Source organism: Symphalangus syndactylus, chromosome 9, assembly GCF_028878055.3.
Source record: "Symphalangus syndactylus isolate Jambi chromosome 9, NHGRI_mSymSyn1-v2.1_pri, whole genome shotgun sequence".
Taxonomy (NCBI): Eukaryota; Metazoa; Chordata; class Mammalia; order Primates; family Hylobatidae; genus Symphalangus; species Symphalangus syndactylus.
In genome coordinates, this window is record NC_072431.2 from 31330585 (window position 1) to 31353259 (window position 22675).

Here is a 22675-nt window from a genome sequence, read left to right on the forward strand (position 1 = left end):
TTCTTTTTCTTGAACAGTGTAGGGGATACCCTTATCCCTTTGGGAGGCACTGGTGCATGGTGGTGAAGAGCATGGAATCAGGCAGGATTCACTCAATCCTAGGTCAAATTTATTAGCCTCAGTTTCCTCTTGTTCTCCTTCTCCTTCTCCTTTTCCTCCTTCTCCTTCTTCTTCTTCTTCTTCTTTTTTTTGACGGAGTTTCACTCTTGTTGCCCAGTCTGGAGTGCAATGGCGTACTCTCGGTTTACTGCAACCTCCGCCTCCTGGGTTCAAGTGATTCTCCTGCCTCAGCCTCCCAGGTAGCTGGGATTACAGGCGCCCACCACTATGCCCGGCTAATTTTTTGTATTTTTAGTAGAGATGGGGTTTCACCATGTTGGCCAGGCTGGTCCGAAACTCCTGACCTCAGGCGATCTACATGCCTTGGCCTCTCAAATTGCTGGGATTACAGGCATGAGCTACCGTGCCCAGCCCTCAGTTTTCTCTTCTATAGAATGGGGGCCCTACCTCATAGAAATGTGATCTATATTTCTACCATATTTTCATCTTTTTCTATTCAAACCATGACAGTTTCCAAAGATCAAACACAGAGTCTCTGCTCCTGCCAGTTGTTTGAAGTCTTTTGGCAGGCATAGTCTACCTTTAGAGCTGTTGAACTATAGCTCTAGATAGTCTGGTATTACTGATAGACCTTGAAATCATTTACTGGTTATTGCTTAAGTAGGTTTTTTTTTTTTTTTTTTTTTTTTTTTTTTTTTATTTTGAGACGGAGTCTTGCTGTGTCACCCAGGCTGGAGTGCAGTGGCGCGATCTCGGCTCACTGCAAGCTCCGCCTCCCGGGTTCAGGCCATTCTCCTGCCTCAGCCTCCCGAGGAGCTGGGACTACAGGCACCCGCCAACACGCCCGGCTAATTTTTTGTATTTTTAGTAGAGACAGGGTTTCACTGTGTTAGCCAGGATGGTCTCGATCTCCTGACCTCGTGATCCGCCCGCCTCGGCCTCCCAAAGTGCTGGGATTACAGGCTTGAGCCACCGCGCCCGGCCATTAAGTAGGTTTTTTATACGGGTGGTTGACTTCATTCATTGCTGATTTCATTGTCAGGGTAATAAGGTTTTGCCCTCTCTGTCAGGAATATCGCTTCCCCTGCCCCACTCCAGCACCAGCCTCCATGCACTCAGTCCAGATAACAGTGATCCTGGTGCCTGCCTGCACCTCATTCACTCCTCCAGTGACGTGTGGGTGGGTAGGTTGCCTCTCAGTGATTTTCATGGCACCTGATTCTTGTAATTGTCAATGTCCACTTTTGAGTGAAGGCTGGAGACTGGATCTTAATCTCAGAGCCTGCACAGGGCCTGGAACACAGTGGGTACTCAATATAAGCTTAATGAATGAATGAATGAGTGAGTGAGTGAAGGAATTCTGAGTTTTGAAGGAGCCTCACTGTCCTGTCTAGGGTAGTAGAAATGGTTGCTTTTCCCAAACAGAGAGGTGCGCAGATGGCACCTCCTGAAGCTGCTTATTCTGACTTCTTGGAGCAATTCGTGGATGGCCCCAGTGCTCTGCAGTTCTAGGTATCTCCATTACCACAGGGGGAGATAATCCCATTCCCAGTCTCACATTCTTGCATACAGTTAGGGAGGTATGTGGTGTGGTGGAATGGATATAGGCTTTGGAGCTAGTCACTGACTGACCTCAGTTTTCTCAAGTGTAAAATAAAGATAATAAAACTTACTCTCTGTCAGATTAAATTAGAAGATAGGTGTAAGTACATAGTGACCTGGCACACAGTTGTCAGTTAAAAATAGTATCTATTACTGCAAGTTATATTCATATCATATGCATCTTATTAATTTCTAAAAGCTTTACCTTCCGCATGCTGTCTTTGGATGACTTAAAAGCAGTTTAAATTTTGCTTCACAATAGCTCAGTGATCAGAAAGGAGGGCTGAGCCTTTTCTTCGTGTTTTGCGAGAGAGGTGGAACTTTCCTCTCAGCAAGAGGACAGGTGTCCAGAAGTCCAGCTCTACCCGGCTGTCCTTGCCTCAGAGCCAAGGTGTTTTGGCCCACTGTTCACAGGTGGACATTACTGTTCTTGCCTTACCTACACTTGCCCACACTGAGACCTAGTTGTTTTGCCATTCAGGACACTACCAGGACATTTTTACTATCTATGTCTTCGGTATGCCCATTGTACCAGTGAGTCAGCAGCACCTGGCAGTTCAGGGCTCTTTGTTTACAGAGTACTGTTCTTTAGGGATCAGGCAAAGATTCTTCGTGTCATGCACACGTGGCCACAGTGAATTGCATGTAGTGGTTTCTTCAATAAATGTTGGCTGGATGAATGAACAGAAGATAACGATTCCAGGTTCAGCTTGACTGAGGAGGGTATTTCGCGCTTTTGCCTTTCAGGGTGCTGGTGGGGCCTGAGGGTTGCTGTGGGAAGGGGGCAGACAGCTTACCCTGAGTCTGCCAGAGCCGCTGTGGGCTGTGAAGGACTTTGGATCTCTGTATGTCTGAGAGCTTTGGCCAGGTGTCCTCGTGCAGCTTCTCCTGGTACCAGAACGACTGATCTCATGTACTTCTGGCTAATGAGGTGGAACAGTCAGATGCTGGGCCCCCAACTGACTTTTGCCCTTTAAACCTTCTACTTGGAAGCTAGTTGCCTTTTTCAGACGGTTTTTCCCAAGAGCAATCTGAGGGTGGAGGTGAAGAAACTTAACCTTTTCTGGCCCATATTCACCTCAAGAAATAGGCTTTCATCAGAGCCTTGGGTTCTTTCTAGTGTGGGTTTGTTGTGAACTTTGGAACAAACTCTTGACCAGCAGTGAAGGGGTAGACCTTTATGCTGCTTTGATCATCAAGTCCCTTTGGGGGCTCATCCTTGCTCTCTTCCTTTCTATGTTCTATGTTTCTATGTTCCTTTCTTTTTCTCTTTGCCTCAGAAGAAGCTGGGCAGGTAGCCCAGAGGAGGTTGCGGAAGATGCTGGGCAGCAGTGGGTCCTAACTGGCTGTGGATTGGAATCATCTGGAGAATTAAGAAAACAAGGTCAGGCGTGGTGGCTCACGCCTGTAATCCCAGCATTTTGGGAGGCCGATGTGGGCGGATCACGAGGTCAGGAGATCGAGACCATCCTGGCTAACATGGTGAAACCCCGTCTCTACTAAAGGATACAAAAAATTAGCCGGGCTTGGTGGCGGGTGCCTATAGTCTCAGCTACTTGGGAGGCTGAGGCAGGAGAATGGCATGAACCTGGGAGGCGGAGGTTGCAGTGCGCCGAGATCGCACCACTGCACTCCAGCCTGGGTGACAGAGTGAGACTCTGTCTTAAAAAAAAAAAAATTTTTTTTTTTAATTTTATTTTCTTCTTTTTTTCTCTTTTCTTTTCTTTTCTTTTCTTTTCTTTCTTTCTTTCTTTTTTTTTTTTTTTTGAGACGGAGCCTTGCTCTGTCATCCAGGATGGAGTGCAGTGGTGCGATCTTGGCTCACTGCAACCTCTGCCTCCTGGGTTCAAAATGATTCTCCTCTCTCAGACTCCCAGGTAGCTGGGATTACAGGCGTGTGCCACCATGCCTGGCTAATTTTTATACTTTTAGTAAAGACGGGGTTTTGCCATGTTGGTCAGGCTGGTCATGAACGCCTGACCTCAGGTGATCTGCCCACTTTCGCCTCCCAAAGTGCTGGGATTACAGGCATGAGCCACCACCACACCTGGCCAAAAATGTTATTTTATTTTCTGAGACGGAGTCTTGCTTTGTTGCACAGGCTGTTATGCAGTAGCATGGTTATGGGCTTAATCCTGCACTCAAGTGACCTTCCCACCTCAGCCTTCCAAGTAGCTAGGACCATCAGTGTGCACCACCAAGTCCAGCTAATTTGTAATTTTTTTGTAGAGAAAGCGTCTCACTATGTTGCCCAGGCTGGTCTCCAACTCCTGGCCTCAAGTGATCCTCACGTCTTGGCCTTCCAAAGTGCTGGGATTATAGGCATGAGCCACTGCACCTGGAGTAAAATGTTTCTGTAGTCTGAAAGGTAAAATAATTTGAAGGCCATCTGCTATCTGAGAGAAATAACAGCACCTAGGGAGAGTGGAAGAAATAATGTATCAAAGAAGCCAAGGTGAAAATGTGATTTCAAGGTGTAGAGAGTTTCCAAAACCAACATTAGACAAAACAAATGGGGATGCAGCAAAGAAAAGGAAGAAGAGACTTGAAATCTCTGGGTTTAGGTGACAGATATGAGGCGTTTCCAGAGAGCTTAAATCTGGACCTTCTGAGGAAACAGCAGTGGTAGAGTATTTTGGGGACACCAGGGTATTAGCAGTCCTGAGTATGCCAGTTGTGGGGTTTGGCCTTCCCCCAGGAATGGTGTGCATCTGACTATACACAGACCCAGCCTAACCTAGAAATGTGCAGTTTTTCTGAGCAACATGTGACCAGGAGCTTGCTCACACCAATTAAGCCTAGTGACTGCTGTCCTTCTGCTGAGTACTATGGGATGAATGATGTCACCAGTCAGAAGATAGCTGAGATGTCTCACTGGTGGTGTGAAGTTTGAAGTAGTAAACTGAGTGGCAGGTGGAATTTTCGTCTGTTTGTCAACTGAAGGCTGTGTATGTGAAAGAAAAAGGAACACAGAATAGAGTTCCTGATTGTAAATTCTAAGATACCAGAAAGATAAACTCCTGGTAAGGGATAGAGGAGGTTTATAGGGATCAGGAGAAATGTGTATAATAAGGCTTTAAAATGGAAATTTTAGAGGCAAAGAGAAAAATGCCTAGATGAAAGTATAAATCTGGGTATTTTGGAGATTATCAGGTACTACATAGCAGAGAATAAAGGCAGAGAGGAGTTGCTCAGTAATGCATTTGGAGAAAATAGAATGGAAGATCAGAAATGATGCTTTTGAACTCTTATCTACAAATATTACAAGTAAGGCTAATAAACGTATTTGACCTTTTTTTTTTTTTTTTTTTTTTTGTGAGACGGAGTCTCGCTCTGTCACCAGGCTGGAGTGTAGTGGCGCGATCTTGGCTCACTGCAACCTCCGCCTCCTGGGTTTAAGTGATTCTCCTGCCTCAGCCTCCCGAGTAGCTGGGACTACAGGCGCATACCACTACACCCAGCTAATTTTTGTATTTTTTAGTAGAGATGGGGTTTCACCATGTTGGCCAGGATGGTCTCAATCTCTTGAACTCGTGATTCGTCTGCCTCCACCTCCCAAAGTGCTGGGATTACAGGCATGAGCCACTGCGCCCGGCCCGTATTTGACCTTTTACTGAAAGGAGGAAACAATTTCATAGCCATCAGCGATATTCAATTAGAATATGATAATGAAAGAGTATACTAGGCTGGGCATGGTGGCTCACGCCTGTAATTGCAGGACTTTGGGAGGCCGAGGCGGGTGGATCACAAGGTCAGGAGATCGAGACCATCCTGGATAACATGGTGAAACCCCGTCTCTACTAAAAATACAAAAAAATAGCCGGGTGTGGTGGCAGGCGCCTGTAGTCCCAGCTACTCAGGAGGCTGAGGCAGCAGAATGGCATGAACCTGGGAGGCGGAGTTTTCAGTGAGCCGAGATTGCGCCACTGCACTGCAGCCTGGGTGACAGAGCGAGACTCTGTCTCAAAAAAAAAAAAAAAAAAAAAAAAGAAAGAGTATACTTTGTTCAAAAGTGATGATTTGCTAGAAGAGCTGGAATTGATGTAGTACATTAAAGAGAGAGGACATACTTGTTTGAGGATCTGCTATCATAAGGGTTGCCTGCCTCCTTTGCATAAGGTCACATTTAGATTCTTTTGATTGCAGTGAGAGGGAAATTTCAGTATACAAAGATTCAGTGAGCTGTCAAGGGTTTCACTTCCCCTTTCTCCATTTTTCAACAAATGTAATGAATAGTACCACCCAGTGCTGCTTCCAGTTTTCTGCCTGCAGTTAGGTTTTTTTTTTTTTTTTTTTTGAGACAGTCTTGCTCTGTCACCCAGGCTGGAATGCAGTGGTGCAATCAAGGATCACTGCAGCCTTGACCTCCCCAGGCTCAAGCAATTCTCCCACCTTAGCCTCCTGAGTAGTTGAGACTTACAGGTGCACGCCACCAGGCCCAGCTAATTTTTGTATTTTTTGTAGAATCAGGGTTTCTCTATGTTGCCCAGGCTGGTTTCAAACTCCTGAGCTCAAAGGATCAGCCCACCTTGGCCTTCCAAAGTGCTGGAATTACAGGAGCGAGCCACTGTGCCCAGCCAATATATGAGTTTTCTATTGCTTCTCTAACAAGTTACCATCAATTAAGTGGCTGAAAACAACACAGATTTATCATCTCATAGTTCTGGAGTTCAGAAGTCTGAAATGGGTCTCACTGGGCTAATATGAAGTAGCACTGTGTTTCCTTCTGGAGGCTTAAGGAGAGAATCCATCTTCTTGCCTTTCCCAGCTTCTAGAGTCTCATGGACCCTTCCATTTTCAAAGTCAGCAGTAACTGGGAGAGTCTTTCTCGTGTTATACTACTCTGACATTGACCTTTCCGCCTCCCTCTTTCATCTTTAAGAACTTTTGTGATTACATTGGGCCCACCCAGATAATACAGAATGATTTCCCTGTTTTGTCACTTGATTAGCAATCTTCATTCTGTCTGCAACTTTTTTTTTTTTTTTTTTTTTGTGAGCCGGAGTCTTGCTCTGTTGCCCAGGCTGAAGTGCAGTGGTGTGATCTTGGCTCACTGCAACCTCCGCCTCCTGGGTTCAAGCAATTCTCCTGCCTCAGCCTCCCGAGTAGCTGGGATTACAGGCACGCACCACCACACCCAGCTATTTTTTGTATTTTTAGTAGAGACAGGGTTTCACCATGTTGGTTAGGCTGGTCTCGAATTCCTGACCTCAGGTGATCTGCCTGCCTTGGCCTCCCAAAGTGCTGGGATTACAGGCGTGAGCCACTGCGCCTGGCCTCTGTCTGCAACTTTAATTCTCCCTTGCCATGCAATATAACATGGTTCACAGGTTCCAGGGATTAGGGGGTGGACATCTTTGGGGGGCCATTAGTCTACCTACCACAAGTGATAACCCAGCTTTCCACCGAAGGTGGATGAGCAGCACTCTGAAGTGATAACTTAAGGTGGATTCTTGCCCAAATTCTAGGCTTGTAAGTTAAACCTGGTTAGTGAAGTACGAGGAGAAGGGTGGGAAATCATTAGTAACCTGTATGAATTCACTAAGAACAAGCCATACTCTGCTAACCTCACTTTTTGGTTCAATTTTAATTTTTTTATTCAAATATAATATACAGAAGGAACAGTGCAATCTCGTAAGTTTATGGCTTAGTGAATTGTCACTAGTTGAGCATATGTGTAACTAGCATCCTTGAACCCTTCCTATGCTCTTCCCAGTCCCTGCCTCTCCACCCCACACAAAGGGAAATCACTATTCTGACTTCTAGTAGCATTGATTAGTTTTCCCTGATTTTATGTAAATGGATATAATCTATATGTACACTTTTGCATCTGGCTTGCTTATTATGTTTGAGATTCTTCTGTATTTTTGTCTGTAGTTGTAGATTGTTCATTTTTTTTTTTTTTTTTTTTTTCAGACAGAGTCTCACTCTGTCGCCCGGGCTGGAGTGCAGTGGTAGGATCTTGGATCACTGCAACCTCCACCTCCTGGGTTCAAGCGATTCTCCTGCCTCAGCCTCCTGAGTAGCTGGGATTACAGGTGGCCACCACCACGCCCAGCTAATTTTTTGTATTTTTAGTAGAGATGGGGTTTCACCATGTTGGCCAGGCTGGTCTCGAACTCCTGACTTTGTGATCTGCCAGCCTTGGCCTCCTAACGTGCTAGGATTACAGATTGTTTATTCTTAGTGCTGTTTAGTATTTATTCAATCTACTGTTGCTGGGCATTTGGGTTGTTTCTAGTTTTTGACTACTGCAAGGGTGTAGCTATGAATATTCTACATAAATACATACTAATTTGATTTGAATTGTTTGATAGCATCATTAGATTGTTAGAGCAGAGGCATGTGTATGCAGATTTCGGAGAGGTTCGTGGCAAATTCTCATGATGTTCTCATTGACAAGGTGGACTAGATAAAAATAAAGTTTGGTAGATTCTTAGTTGGCTGAATAACGTTGTGGAATAATGACAAATACAGAAAGGTCTATAGTGATAGACTATATGGCTCTGCTGATCTTAGTCAACATTTTAATTTTTTTTTTTTTTTTTTTGAGACGAAGTCTCGCTCTGTCGCCCAGGCTGGAGTGCAGTGGCGCAATCTCGGCTCACTGCAACCTCCGCCTCCCGGGTTCACGCCATTCTCCTGCCTCAGCCTCCTGAATAGCTGGGACTACAGGCGCCCGCCACCATGCCTGGCTAACTTTTTGTATTTTTAGTAGAGACGGGGTTTCATCGTATTAGCCAGGATGGTCTCAATCTCCTGACCTTGTGATCTGCCTGCCTCAGCCTCCCAAAGTGCTAGGATTACAGACGTGAGCCACTGTGCCTGGCCTAACATTTTAATTTTTTTATTAAAAAATTTTTTTTTGAGACAGAGTCTTGCACTGTCACCTAGGCTGGAGTGCAGTGGCACAATCTTGGCTCAGTGCAACCTCTGCTTCCCAGGCTCAAATAATTCCCATGTCTCAGCCTCCTGAGTAACTGGGACCACAGGCGTGTGCCATCGCACCCTGCCAATTTTTGTATTTTCCTTTTAGTAGAGATGGGGTTTTGCCATATTGCCAGGCTGGTCTCAAACTCCTGGCCTCAAGTGATCTGCCCGCCTCAGCCTCCCAAAGTGTTGGGATTACAGGTGTGAGCCACTGCTCCCAGCCCATGTCAATATTTATTTATTTATTTATTTATTTATTTTGAGATGGAGTCTCACTCTGTCGCCCAGGCTGGAGTGCAGTGGTGTAATCTCGGCTCACTGCAACCTCAGCCTCCTGGGTTCAAGCCATTCTCCTGCCTCAGCCTCCCAAGTAGCTGGGACTACAGGTGCCCACCACCACGCCCGGCTAATTTTTGTTTTTTTAGTAGAGACAGGGTTTCACTATGTTGGCCAAGGTGGTCTCAAACTCCTGACCTCAGGTGATCCTCCCGCCTTGGTCTCCCAAAGTACTGGTATTACAGGCGTGAACCGCTGCGCCTGGCCCTAGTCAACATTTTTAGGGTGACTTCAGTGAAGACTCAGGAGGTATGCTGATCAGATTTGCAGATTTCACAAAATTAAAGAAGGGATTTGAACTAATAAAATCAAGAAGGAAAAATCCCATATCTAATATATAAGAATAATGCATAAAAACTCAGACGAAAGTCACTAAGACTAAATATGAAGTCCTGTATCTGGGGGAAAAAAAAATCACTTTTTTTTGTTTTGGAGAAAGGATCTTACTGTGTTGCCCAGGCTGCAGCGCAGTGGTCGATCACAGCTCCCTGCAGCCTTGACCACTTGGGCTCAAGCGATCCCCCTACCTCAGCCTCCCAAGTAGCTGGGACCACAGGTGTGTGCCACCATGTCTGGCTAACTAAAAAACATTTTTTGTGGAGATGTGTTCTCACAATGTTGCCCAGGCTGGTCTTGAACTCCTGGACTCAAGAGATCCTCCCACCTCGGCCTCCCAAAGTGCTGGGATTATAGGCATGAGCCATAGCACCCGGCTGAAAAAATCATTTTTATAGGTCCAGAAAGAGGGGAGGAAAGAGCTCATCACTTTGAGGTGGGAAAGAAAGGAGTTGTAGTAAACATTGATTTCAGGTTGAGACTCTGTAGTCGGCAACAGTGTCTGGAGTTTTCTGTGTGGGGTCTTGCATTTCCGGGGAAACACTGACACAGTGAAGTATATGCAGTAAATGACAAAGTGAAATAAATGACAGTCCCGGGATAGTGAGGGGTCTGGAAGCCATATTTGCTCCACAAGGGGTGGTAGAATCTGGGTTTTAGCTTGAAGGAGTAAAGACTCAAGGGGACAGGATGTTCATCCTTTTTTGTTTGTTTGTTTTTAGATGGAGTCTTGCTCTGTGGCCAGGCTGGAGTGCAGTGCCGTGATCTCGGCCCACTGCAACCTCTGCCTCCCAGGTTCAAGCAATTCCCCTGCCTCAGCCTCTCGAGTAGCTGGGACTACAGGCTTGTGTCACCATGCCTGGCTAATTTTTGTATTTTAGTAGAGACAGGTTTTCACCATGTTGGGCAGGCTGGTCTCGATCTCCTGACCTCGTGATCTACCTGCCTTGGCCTCTCAAAGTGCTGGGATTACAGGTGTGAGCCACCGCACCTGGCTTTTTTTTTTTTTTTTTTGAGATAGAGTCTTGCTCTGTTGCCCAGGCTGGAGTGCAGTGGCGCGATCTCGGTTCACTGCAAGCTCTGCCTCCCGGGTTCACGCCATTCTCCTGCTTCAGCCTCCCAAGTAGCTGGGACTATAGGCGCCCCCCACCACACCCAGCTAATTTTTTGTATTTTTAGTAGAGATGGGGTTTCACTGTGTTAGCCAGGATGGTCTTGATCTCCTGACCTCGTGATCTGCCCACCTCGGCTTCCCAAGGTGCTGGGATTACAGGTGTGAGCCACCGCACCTGGCTTTTTTTTTTTTTTTTTTTTTTTTTTTTGAGACAGAGTTTTGCTTTTGTTGCCTAGGCTGGTGCAATGGCGAGATCTCAGTTCACTGCAACCTCCACCTCCCGAGTTCAAGCGATTCTTCTGCCTCAGCTTCTCGAGTAGCTGGGATTACAGGCATGTGCCACCACGCCTGGCCAATTTTTGTATTTTTAGTAGAGATGGAGTTTCTCCATGTTGGTCAGGCTGGTCTCGAACTCCCAACCTCAGATGATCCGCCCGCCTTGGCCTCCCAAAGTGCTGAGATTACAGGCGTGAGCCAGCGCCCGGCCAGGATATTCATCTTTAATGATAAGAAGGGCCATTGGGTGGAAGAGGATTTAGCTTCATTCTGTGTGGCGCCAGAGGAGAGGTCTGGCACCACTGGTACAAGCTGGGAGGAAGATGCTGTTGGCTTAGTAAAAGGAAGAGCTATAGATCACTTTATTTTATTTTATTTTTTGAGATGGAGTCTCACTCTGTCACCCAGGCTGGAGTGCAGTGGCGTTATCTTCGCTCACTGCAATTTCTGCCTCCCGGGTTCAAATGATTCTCCTGCCTCTGCCTCCCAGTAGCTGGGATTACAGGTATGTGCCACCACACCCAGCTAATATTTATATTTTTAGTAGAGACGGGTTTCGCCATGGTGGCCAGACTGGTCTCGAACTCCTGGCCTCAAGTGATCTGCCCGCCTCAGTCTCCCAAAGTGCTGGGATTACAGGCGTGAACCACCGTGCCTGGCTCTATAATCACTTTTAAAATGGAATGACGCCGGGCACGGTGGTTCATGCTTGTAATCATAAGTTTTGTGTGTTTCATTGTGTGTATTTAAAGGTAATAGTGCTTACAGAATTGTGGGTTTAATGTTCTTTTTCAGGAACTGTTTCATTTAGGTATCTAAACTAAATCTGAACATCTGATCCAGAGTGGGCCTGCAAGCTTTGTTCTGTTCTGGATCCACCCGGTCTGGTGCTTTCCGGCTTTTAGTTCTAGTGCTGATACTGGGCCTTACCACTAGAACTAGTCTCCTACTCCCGGGGACCCATAGGCTGGGTTTGATGATCCATTCAGGAACATCTTTTTAGATGGTTATAGGATTGACTTCTCTTTTTTTTTTTTTTTTGAGATGGAGTCTTGCTCTGTCACCAGGCTGGAGTGCAGTAGTGTGATCTCGGCTCACTGCATCCTCCGCCTCCTGGGTTCAAGCGATTCTCCTGCCTCAGCCTCCCAAGTAGATGGGACTACAGGCACGCCCAGCTAATTTTTGTATTTTTAGTAGAGATGGGGTTTCACCATGTTGGCCAGGATGGCCTCGATCTCTTGACCTCACGATCCGCCCACCTCGGCCTCCCAAAGTGCTGGGATTACAGGCGTAAGCCACCGCGCCCGGCCAGAAGTGACTTCTTTGCAGGTTCTTTTTTTCTCCCCCTGGGGTCAAAGCAGGAGTGCTGCTGCAGCTGAGTCAAGGGTCAAAGGTGATTTCAGGTTATCCTCCTACAGACTTGGTCCAGTGTTGGGTGGGGATTGAATTGCCCCTAGAGGTAGAAGGGGAGGGCATCTCTGCCCTTGAGGTTAACTTGCAGTTGCCTGCATATTATCCTAACCCCATGGTCCCCTCCTGTCCCTGGCCCTGAAGCAGGAGGTTGGGCTCCACTTCAAGAGCAGTGCACTTAGCTGGGCTCTGGGGCCACTGGTCAGCTGTATCCGCTGAGGTGGGGACAAAAAGCCCTGTCAGCACTGCTGCCTGCCATACCCATTTCCTGCTCCCACAGTCAACAGGCCCTGGAGGAAGCTAGGCTTTGAGGAGGAGGAGGGCTAGCTCTCTTCAGGCAGTTCCCTCTGCTCCCTGGTTTCTTTCTGCAGGATTCCCTTCCTCATTCAAACTGAGCCTTCTGTGCTCAGTACAGAGAGCAGATCAGGGCTAGAAGATGGGTCAGTGGCTGAGAAATCAGGCTCAGGAGTGGGGGAGGTGGGATACTGGTGGACAAAGAGAGGGATACAAATGGATGGATAGAGAAGTAGAGAAGAGGCTGGGCACGCTGGTGGCTCACACCTGTAATCCCAGCACTTTGGGAGGCTGAGGCAGGCGGATCACCTGAGGTCAGGAGTTTGAGACTAGTCTGGCTAACATGGCGAAACTCTGTCTCTATTAAAAATACAAAAATTAGCCAGGCATGGTGTTGCATGTCTGTAATTCTAGCTACTTGGGAGGCGGAGGCAGGAGAACGTCTTGAACCCAGGAGGCAGAGGTTGCAGTGAGCCAAGATCACACCACTGCACTTCAGCCTGGGGGACAGAGCAAGACTGTCTCAAAAAAAAAAAAAAAAGAGAAGTAGAGAAGCAATAGGGCTTAAAATGTAAACAAGCCACCCAGGTGCCACGGCTCCTCCCTATAATCCCAGTTACTCCTCAGAAGGCTGAGGTGGAAGGATTGCCTGAGGCCAGGAGTTCGAGACCAGCCTGGGCCAGATAGCAAGACCCTGTCTCTAAAAAAATTAAAACAGCCAGGCACGGTGGCTCACACCTGTAATCCCAGCACTTTGGGAGGCTGAGGAGAGCAGATCACGAGGTCAGGAGTTCGAGACCAGCCTGACCAACATGGTGAAACCCCGTCTCTACTAAAAATACAAAAATTAGACAGGTGTGGTGGTGGGCACTTGTAGTCCTAGCTACTCAGAAGGCTGAGGCAGGAGAACTGCTTGAACCCTGGAGGCAGAGGTTGCAGTGAGCTGAGATCGCACCACTGCACTCCAGCCTGGGCAACAGCAAGACTCCATCTCAAAAAAAAAAAAAAATTAAAACAAATTAGCCGGGCATGGTGGTGCACACCTTTGATCCCAGCTACTAGGGTGGCTGAGCTGGGAGGATCCCTTGAGCTCAGGAGTTCGATGCTGCAGTGAGCTATGATTTCTCCACTGTACTCTGGCTTGGGTGAAAGAGTGAGACCCCCATCTCCAAAAAAAAAAGGACCAGCTGTGGTGGCTCACGCCTGTAATCCCAGCACTTTGGGAGGCCGAGGTGGGCAGATCACCTGAGCTCAGGAGTTCGAGATCAGCCTGGCCAGTATGGTGAAACCCCACCTCTACTAAAAATACAAAAATTAGGCAGGCATGGTGGCACACGCCTGTAGTCCCAGCTACACGGGAGTCTGAGGCAGGAGAATCGCTGGAACCCGGAAAGTGGAGGTTGCAGTGAGCCGAGATCATGCCATTGCACTTCAGCCTGGGTGACAGAGCAAGACTGTGTCTCAAAAAATAAATAAATAAATAAATAAATAAATAAATAAATAAATAATAAAATATAGGCTGGGCGTGGTGGCTCACGCTTGTAATCCGAGCACTTTGGGAGGCTGAGGTGGGTGGATCACCTCAGGTTAGGAGTTTGCGACAAGCCTGGCCAACATGGTGAAACCTCGTCTCTACTAAAAATATAAAAATTAGCTGGGTGTAGTGGCGCACACCTATAATCCCAGCTACTTGGGAGGTTGAGGCAGGAGAATTGCTTGAACCTGGGAGGCAGATGTCGCCATGAGCCGAGACCATGCCATTGCACTCCAGCCTGGGCAACAAGGATTAAACTCTGTCTCAAAAAGAAAAATAAAATAAATAAAATAAAATATAAACAAGCCGTGTATTTCCATTTCAGAATCTGCTATGGTAGCAGGTGGTGAATTGGTTGCTTATCCCTCCTTTTCCCTGCCTACATACCTGGACAGAGCTGAGAAGAACCTTGTGGCACACAGCTCAGAGTCTGAACTAGAACTAGTCCTGTAAGCTTATTCCAGTTTGGTGTTATGACTCATGGTTGCCCTGCGGGGAATCATACATTTGTATTTGGGGAGCCTATTCCCCTGACAATGTGGCAGCATCCTTTGTGCCTGGTGTTTCTACTTGGAAACCTGGCTATGTTGTGGTTATGAGCCAGCCACAGAGCCTAGGATAAGGGTAGAGGTTACAGGCTGGGGAGAGGGGGCACTAAGTTGTTGAGTGGCTGGAGGCTGGAGTCCAGTGGGGAGTAAAGGATGGGTGATTGGCTGAGGAGGAGTGACAGATTTGAAAGATTTGTGGAGGGCAAGATACAGGCACTTTAGTAATTTTGTGGGGTGCTGCACACTTGTCTCTTTAATTATTAACTTAGCACTGGGGTGGCCTGGAGCTGTGGGTACATTTTTGCCCAGCCCTGTGATAAGGTTTGTTGTTTATTAGGCAGAAAGGCAAGCATTTGCACAGGACAGGAATGCCCCTTCTCAGGAAGAGCAGAAAGGAACTTGGGCAGTCAGTAGAATGAAGGTGGTGGTGGAAGGGAGGGTGAGAGAGAGAAGATGGGGCAGCTGTTCTGAGAGCCCAGACTTTCCTGCTTCTCAGGATGAAGTAGCCAGAATGTGGTGAGGCCAGGACACCACAAAATAGGAGGACTAGCGACACCAAGGCCACACCACTGCCAGGAGAACTCAGACAGAGGGTGTTTCTGACTGTGTTGGTGGCCTGAAGTAGGCAAGAACTGTACTAGGCTCATTCTCTTGACTGGTAAGGCAGGGTGATGTTGACCTTGCCCTTGGAGACCTTGGGAGAAGGGCTTTAAAGTTAAGCCCTCCTTAGAGTGTTCCAGTTGCTGAGCTGGGAAGGAGGGAGCAATGAAGCGATTCGCTATGCTACCAATGGGAAGATCTGAATTGTTTTTTCCAACTTTCTTCTCTGCCACATCCTGGGGCTACTGGTCAACCTCACAGCATGTGTGGGCCTCCCTTGTTGAATTTCTTTAATTCAAATTCAAGTTGTAGATTGTAACTTTTTTTGTTGGGGGAGGGATAATGAACTTCTTTGAGATTCTGATAAAAGCTATGATCCTTTTCTAAGAAAAGGTATGAACCTTTTTCTTAGGTATGTTTGTATTCATATGGACATAACACTTTGAAAAAGAATTTCGAGCCTTATGGAGGCCCTAGTTAAGAACCCTGATAAAAGGTACTTTTAAAACCTGTACTTCTGAGTAGAAGGACTGGGGGAATGTGTGTGGTTCCTACTTCTCTATTGTCCCATCAGGAAAAATGCCCTGTCCCCATTCTACAGGAACCACTCTTAGCTGCAAGAATCTTTCCAAGCACAAAAGCAGGCAGCTGAGCTGCCAGGCAGTGGGCAGGAAGTCTGGCCTTCATCCTAATCCTTGGCCACACAGCCTGACCTGCTGGCTCAGCACTGGATAAGTCACAGCAGAACTCCTCAAGGTTAACAGTAATACCACAGAGTCAGAGTGCTGTGTCCTGGAGCCCATGGGGAATGGGAGGTAGGAGGGAGAGACCGTGACTTCAGAGCCAAGAGCCAGAACAATCACTAATCCTGTACAGTTCCCAGTTGCCTCCCACTGCTGTGCATGGACATTTGGATGTATTTTTTATGTAAGCAGATCTGCAGTCACGTTGTTTTGTGTCTCCCATATAAGGTGCTGGGGATAGGGAGTATAGAGGCCTTTGTATGATAATGGTGAGGACATTCTGGGGCCCGAGGGTTCCAGTGCAGAGCAGGTCAGAGGGTCTGTCTTTGGCTGAAGGGTACATCTTGGTGACTGGTACTGGAAAAATTGCTTGGGAGTCTAAGGCCCTACGGTGGTAAGGGTAAGTCACCAATCAGTATTATTTTTCTTTCAGGTCTCTTAACCTTCATTAACTGTGCCTATGTCAAATGGGGAACCCTGGTACAAGATATTTTCACCTATGCTAAAGTATTGGCACTGATCGCGGTCATCGTTGCAGGCATTGTTAGACTTGGCCAGGGTAAGAAATAATATTAGTAGCAACTAATCTTTGTTAAGCATTTTCTGTGAGCCGTACTCCTCTAAGTGCTCTTTGTGCATTATCTCATTTCTTACTATAACTTTGTTCGGTGGGCACTATTATTATTCACATTTTATAGATGAGGAAACAGGCTGCAGAATTAAGTATCTTGGGCAGGGTGTGGTGGCTCATGCCTGTAATCCCAGCACTTTGGGAGGCCATTGCAGGTGGATCCACGAGGTCAGGAGTTCAAGACCAGCCTGGCCAAGATGGTGAAACCCCATCTCGACTAAAAATACAAAAATTAGCCGGGCGTGGTGACAGGTGCCTGTAATCCCAGCTACTCGGGAGGCTGAGGCAGGAGAATCGCTTGAACCCAGGAGGCAGTGGTTGCAGTGAGCCAAGATCGTGCCACTGCACTCCAGCCTGAGCGACAGAGTGAGACTCTGTCTCAAAAAAAAAAAAAAAAAAAATTAAATATCTTGCCCAAGTTGCTGCTGGTAAGTAGAGGAGATGAAATTTATATCCAGGACAACTGACCCAAAAGTCTGTCCTTTAACTTCCATGCACGCTGCCTCCCAGAGGAGGCTGATCTTGGCAAAGGGTTGACAGCCATGCCCTGGGAGCTGGCTTTGGCAGATTGTGATAGGAGGCAGGAATCAGGCAGCCTGCAGAGCAGAACAGAACTGCATTGTTTCTATTCTCCAGCCTTTCTGCTGTATGGTGGTTTCTTTTTTTTTTTTTTTGAGACGAAGTCTCGCTCTGACACCCAGGCTGGAGTGGCGCAATCTCGGCTCACTGCAAGCTCCGCCTCCCGGGTTCACACCATTCTCCTGCCTCAGCCTCTCCGAGTAGCTGGGACTACAGGCGCCCGCCACCACGCCCGGCTAATTTTTTGTATTTTTAGTAGAGACGGGGTTTCACCGTGGTCTTGATCTCCTGACCTCGTGATCCGCCCGCCTCGGCCTCCTAAAGTGCTGGGATTACAAACGTGAGCCACCGCGCCCGGCCTTCTATGGTGGTTTCTTATCCTAGAAAGCTACCCTGGACCCTTCCTGTCAAGATCCCCATCTATGTCATTAGGATGCAGGGCATTCTGGTCTATCTCTACAGACGTCTCTCTTCTGTTTCCTGTTCCTTTACTGGTACTCTTGCTGCCAAAGATGTTGTAGGCCACTTACCTGCTATTATATTACCATATTGTCAGTCCTTTACTTGACCATCTTGAAGTGGGAGAATGAGCCACTAATCCCCTGCCTTCCAATGTTCTTGGGTTCCAGGAGCCTCCACTCATTTTGAGAATTCCTTTGAGGGTTCATCATTTGCAGTGGGTGATATTGCCCTGGCACTGTACTCAGCTCTGTTCTCCTACTCAGGCTGGGACACCCTCAACTATGTCACTGAAGAGATCAAGAATCCTGAGAGGTAGGTACTGCACCACCAACTTTCCATAGCAGTGATAGCCATCATTTAATGAGCTCCTACTATGTGCCAGACAGCATACCACAACCACTATGAGGTTAATTTTATCAGCCTCATTTTAATAGATGGCAGGCCTGAGGCTCAGAGAAGTAACTTGTCTATGATCACAGTAACATGGCTAAAATATGAACTTTCTCATGTATGCTTTGTAAATTTTTTAAAGGCATTTTTACATTTGTTCATTAATGTTTGCATTAATTAAAGCAGGTTGTATTACATGCTTATGTATATTTTTAAAACAGATTTTCCTTGATAGATATTTCATCCACCCTTATCCCCACATACATAGCTTTGGGATATAGACTTCCAGAAACCTTCCTATGTTTCCCTCTGATACCTTCCTTGTTTCCTAAATTCATACTGACATTGTGGTATAGTTTCAGTCATTCAATTAAGTCACCCCACCATTATTGCTCTGTAGTCTATATACAGAGTGAACAAGAGAACTGGACAGGAAGTCAAGGACCTAGAGTTTGTCTTTCCACTGACTTGTTGGCTGACCTTGAGGGAGTTGCCTGGCCATCTCTTTGCCTGCTTCCTTATCTGTAATTGAGAAGGTTAAATTCTGTGATCTCCATGGCCTTTCCTGGCTCTAAAATTCTATAATTCTGGGAACTAAGATTTGCCAGGGAGTGGAGTTTCTGTAAATTTTCTTTCCTTTTTTTTTTTTTTTTTTTTTTGGAGAGAGTCTTGCTCTTATTTCCCAGGCTGGAGTGCAATGGCGCGATCTTGGCTCATTGCAACCTCTGCCTCCCAGGTTCAAGTGATTCTCCTGCCTCAGCCTCCCAAATAGCTGGAATTACAGGCGCCTGTCACCACACCTGGCTAATTTTTGTATTTTTAGTAGAGACGGGGTTTCACCATGTTGGCCAGGCTGGTCTCGAACTCCTGACCTCAGGTGATCTGCCCGCCTTAGCCTCCCAAAGTGCTGGGATTACAGGCATGAGCCACTGTGCTCAGCTTTCTGTAAATGCTTAAGTGAGAAGAATCACAATTCTTATAGCAATAAACTCCTTTTGGCTTGAGAAACAGAAGAGCACTCTTGATACACAACTAGTGGTAACGCTATGGGAACAGAGATAACAGAAGCAGGATCAAGGCCTGGGTGGTACTTCCACCTACCGGACAGAAGCTGCATGACTCTATTTGCAGAGTATTTGCCCCACTTTGTGCTTTTTTTTTGGCAGCCTTACTGTTAAGGATGTGTATAAAGATCATGGCTTTACTGGGTTACAGGGACCTTGAGAGCTCTTCCATCTTTCTTTTGCCCACCAATTAGGATGGCTCCCGAGGTTCTCAAACTGAGGAAAAGGTGGGCAGACATATCTTCCAGGTTGCTTGTCAGATACACACACTTCTCTTCCTATTGAAGGCCTATCTTATTCTCTGAAGATGTTAAATTTCACAATTTGCCTCCATAATTTATTTTTATATTTCTCAACCTTGAGGCAAAATTGCCAATGTTGATAATCTTAGAGATGGAATCCTGACACTGAAAGATCTTTGGAGTATAAAGCAAAATAACCTCCCATTTTCCTGTGCATTATTATGCTAGGACAGTCTTTGTTAATCCCCCTTTTTTTTATATATATTTTATTATTATTATTATTTTTTAGACAGGCTCTGGCTGCCTTGCCCAGGCTGGAGTGCAGTGGCCCAGTCATGGTTCATTGCAGCCTTAACCTCCCCAGGCTCAAGTGATCCTCCCACCTCAGCCTCCCAAATAGCTGAGATTACAGGCATGTGCCACCATGCTTGGCTAATTTTTTTGTTTGTTTGTTTTTTGAGACAGAGTCTTGCTCTGTCGCCCAGGCTGAAGTGCAATGGCACAATTTTGGCTTACCACAACCTCCGCCTCTCGAGTTCAAGTGATTCACGTACCTCAGCCTCCCGAGTAGCTGGGACTACAGGTGCATGCCACCATGCCTGGCTAATTATTTATATTTTTAGTAGGGACAGGGTTTTGCCATGTTGGCCAGGCTGGTCTCCAACTCCTGGACTCAAGCCATCTCCGTGCCTCAGCCTCCCAAAGTGTTGGTACTACAGGCATGAGCCACTGCTCCCAGCTGCACAGTCCTGTCTCCTAATATGATATTCCTTTCCCCTAACGTTCTTTAGTTCTTAAGTGTTCAGAGCTTCAGCCACTATCCAGGGCACCATCAAAGACAAATGCATTGAGGAAATGTAGCAAGAGTCTCCATCCCTGGAAAGACTGGTGTGGCAGGGAGAGTCTAAGGATTAAAGGAGAGATAGGGATATGACTGTGGGACTAATGTGTATTTTATTCTATTTGGCTGTAGGAACCTGCCCCTCTCCATTGGCATCTCCATGCCCATTGTCACCATCATCTATATCTTGACCAATGTGGCCTATTATACTGTGCTAGACATGAGAGACATCTTGGCCAGTGATGCTGTTGCTGTGGTAAAGGGTTTTCACTAGCAGAAGGTTGAGGGTGTCTTGTGGGGTACTGGGTATATTCCAGCTCTTGAAAGTCCTGGAAAGGGGGTAGACAGCCCTGAAAGGAGTTAATTTAGAATACAGGGCTTGCAAGAAGGTCCTGTTACCCCCACTGTGGAAGACAGGTTGGAGTCCCAATAAGGGGAATCTGGGGGCATGCCCATCCATGTCTTTCATCCCTTTTAGATCCTGCTAATGACTCTTCTTTTCCCTTAGACTTTTGCAGATCAGATATTTGGAATATTTAACTGGATAATTCCACTGTCAGTTGCATTATCCTGTTTTGGTGGCCTCAATGCCTCCATTGTGGCTGCTTCTAGGTAAGAGTGGCATCTTTTGTGGGGGGGTGTATCATCGAAGGGCTATGCAGTGGACAGTAGAACTTACAGGACCCAGCCTTTGATTACTTGTGTTCTCCAACCGATACCACAACCTCTTTCTTCTTGTTTCTAGCAGAAGCCTGCAGTTGTCATTAATCTTAATACTGGGCTCCAGTCTGTATTATCCAAACACTTTTGAAGGAAGGGATGGCAGAGAGGGAGGGCCATGTGGCAGGTGAACCAGGCTGCACCGTGTCCACCAATTTTTTCAGCTTCTCCTATCTTACCTAACATAGGCTTTTCTTTGTGGGCTCAAGAGAAGGCCATCTCCCTGATGCCATCTGCATGATCCATGTTGAGCGGTTCACACCAGTGCCTTCTCTGCTCTTCAATGTAAGTGAGCTCAAGGATGAGACTGAAAGCCAGATTGCGGGGGAAACTTTAGTAACAGCAGAAGCGACTGTTCTAGCTTCCTGAAAGCTCTAAAAGAGATTCCAATAGAAAAACTATTGGTGGATCAGAATGTTCACCATGGGCAAGGCACTATGCTAACTGCTATAGGGAAAATCCAAATGCTCTAAGGAATGGTACACCTCTGCTCTAAGATAAGGCATAAAGTACATGGAATACACTGTAATGATTGATTGCCATGACAGATAGTGATATGGTGTTTAAGAGAAGAAATGATCACTTCCATGGGAGTAGAGGGTGAATGAAGAATTACTTCTAGAAGTGTGTGTGTGTCTTAAATCCACCAAAGTGTTCTCAGAAAAAAAAAAAGTGCATCTTGATGGCTAAGGCTGCAAATGGTAGAGATTGGCTTTAGGTAGGAGAAATAGCATCAGAAAATCCTGTGGTAAAGCAGTGTGGGTTTTAATACAGGTTGAGTATCCCTAATCTGAATATCCAAAATCTGAAATGCTCTAAAAATCTGAAACTTTTTGAGTGCTGACTTGACACTCAAAGGAAATGCTCACTGGAGCACTTTGGATTTTCAGAATAGGGATACTCAACATGTAGGAGGAGATAAGAGCTGGTTATTGTAGGTTGGAGCCATTATGGAAAGGGTCCTATGCAAGACTTTTGAGGGATTGTTTCGAGCTTGCTTTATACAGGGTTAACTTGAAGAATGGGTTGGAAAACCAGTTGAGATTACTGACTTATAAGAGAGGGCATAAGGTACTGAAACTAGGGTGTTAAAGGGATTAAAAACAGAAGAGGACCAGGAGACTTTGAGGATTGACGGGATGGATTTCTGGGGTATAAAGGGAGTGAAAAGCCTTTGGATTAACAAAGGCCCTGAGAAGAGCTGACTTAGGCTCACGCTTACAGGGTATCATGGCATTGATCTACTTGTGCGTGGAAGACATCTTCCAGCTCATTAACTACTACAGCTTCAGCTACTGGTTCTTTGTGGGGCTTTCTATTGTGGGTCAGCTTTATCTGCGCTGGAAGGAGCCTAATCGACCTCGTCCCCTCAAGGTAAGGCAACTCCATCCTACCTCTGCTCCATCTGAAACAGCTAGAGTTGCTGCTACAGGGGGCTATTACAAGACACTTCTTTATTTAGAAACTTTTGCCTGGGACTTGATGGTTAGTAATGTGTTGAAATTAAAGGTATGGAAAGAAGGCTCAGTGTGCTAATCCTTATGGGAGGTGGGGTCATTTCAGCTGTTAAGAATCCTGAGTTGTCCACCCCAGTTATGTTTCCTGTGCCCTTAGCTCAGCGTTTTCTTCCCGATTGTCTTCTGCCTCTGCACCATCTTCCTGGTGGCTGTTCCACTTTACAGTGATACTATCAACTCCCTCATCGGCATTGCCATTGCCCTCTCAGGCCTGCCCTTTTACTTCCTCATCGTCAGAGTGCCAGAACATAAGCGACCGCTTTACCTCCGAAGGATCGTGGGTAAGCCGTGCATCCTTAAGTCCGCTCAGCTATTGTAGAGCTTGGTTTTTGCCTTTTTCTGTAAATCTAGCCTCCAAAGACATCTTTGCCTTAGCCCCTTCTTATGAACCCTTCGGCTTAATGGAATCACTCCCCTCAGGCCAAGTTCCATTCCATGACACTTGA

General features: G+C 46.5%; 1 protein-coding gene across 9 annotated transcripts in view; it reads left to right on the forward strand.

Annotated features, from left to right (window-relative positions):
• Positions 1-22675, forward strand: part of SLC7A7 (solute carrier family 7 member 7) — a 55590-nt gene that overhangs the window by 32374 nt on the left and 541 nt on the right. For 8 of the 9 annotated variants that reach the window (XM_055291859.2, XM_063609423.1, XM_063609422.1 and 5 more), the window contains 7 exons: positions 16217-16342; positions 17623-17767; positions 20125-20248; positions 20501-20604; positions 20901-20997; positions 21937-22086; positions 22327-22510. In XM_055291859.2, coding sequence (XP_055147834.1) covers positions 16217-16342; positions 17623-17767; positions 20125-20248; positions 20501-20604; positions 20901-20997; positions 21937-22086; positions 22327-22510 — 930 coding nt within the window. Of the gene's footprint in view, positions 1-16216; positions 16343-17622; positions 17768-20124; positions 20249-20500; positions 20605-20900; positions 20998-21936; positions 22087-22326; positions 22511-22675 lie in introns of those variants that run through there. The other variant, XM_063609424.1, reaches the window with a different exon arrangement.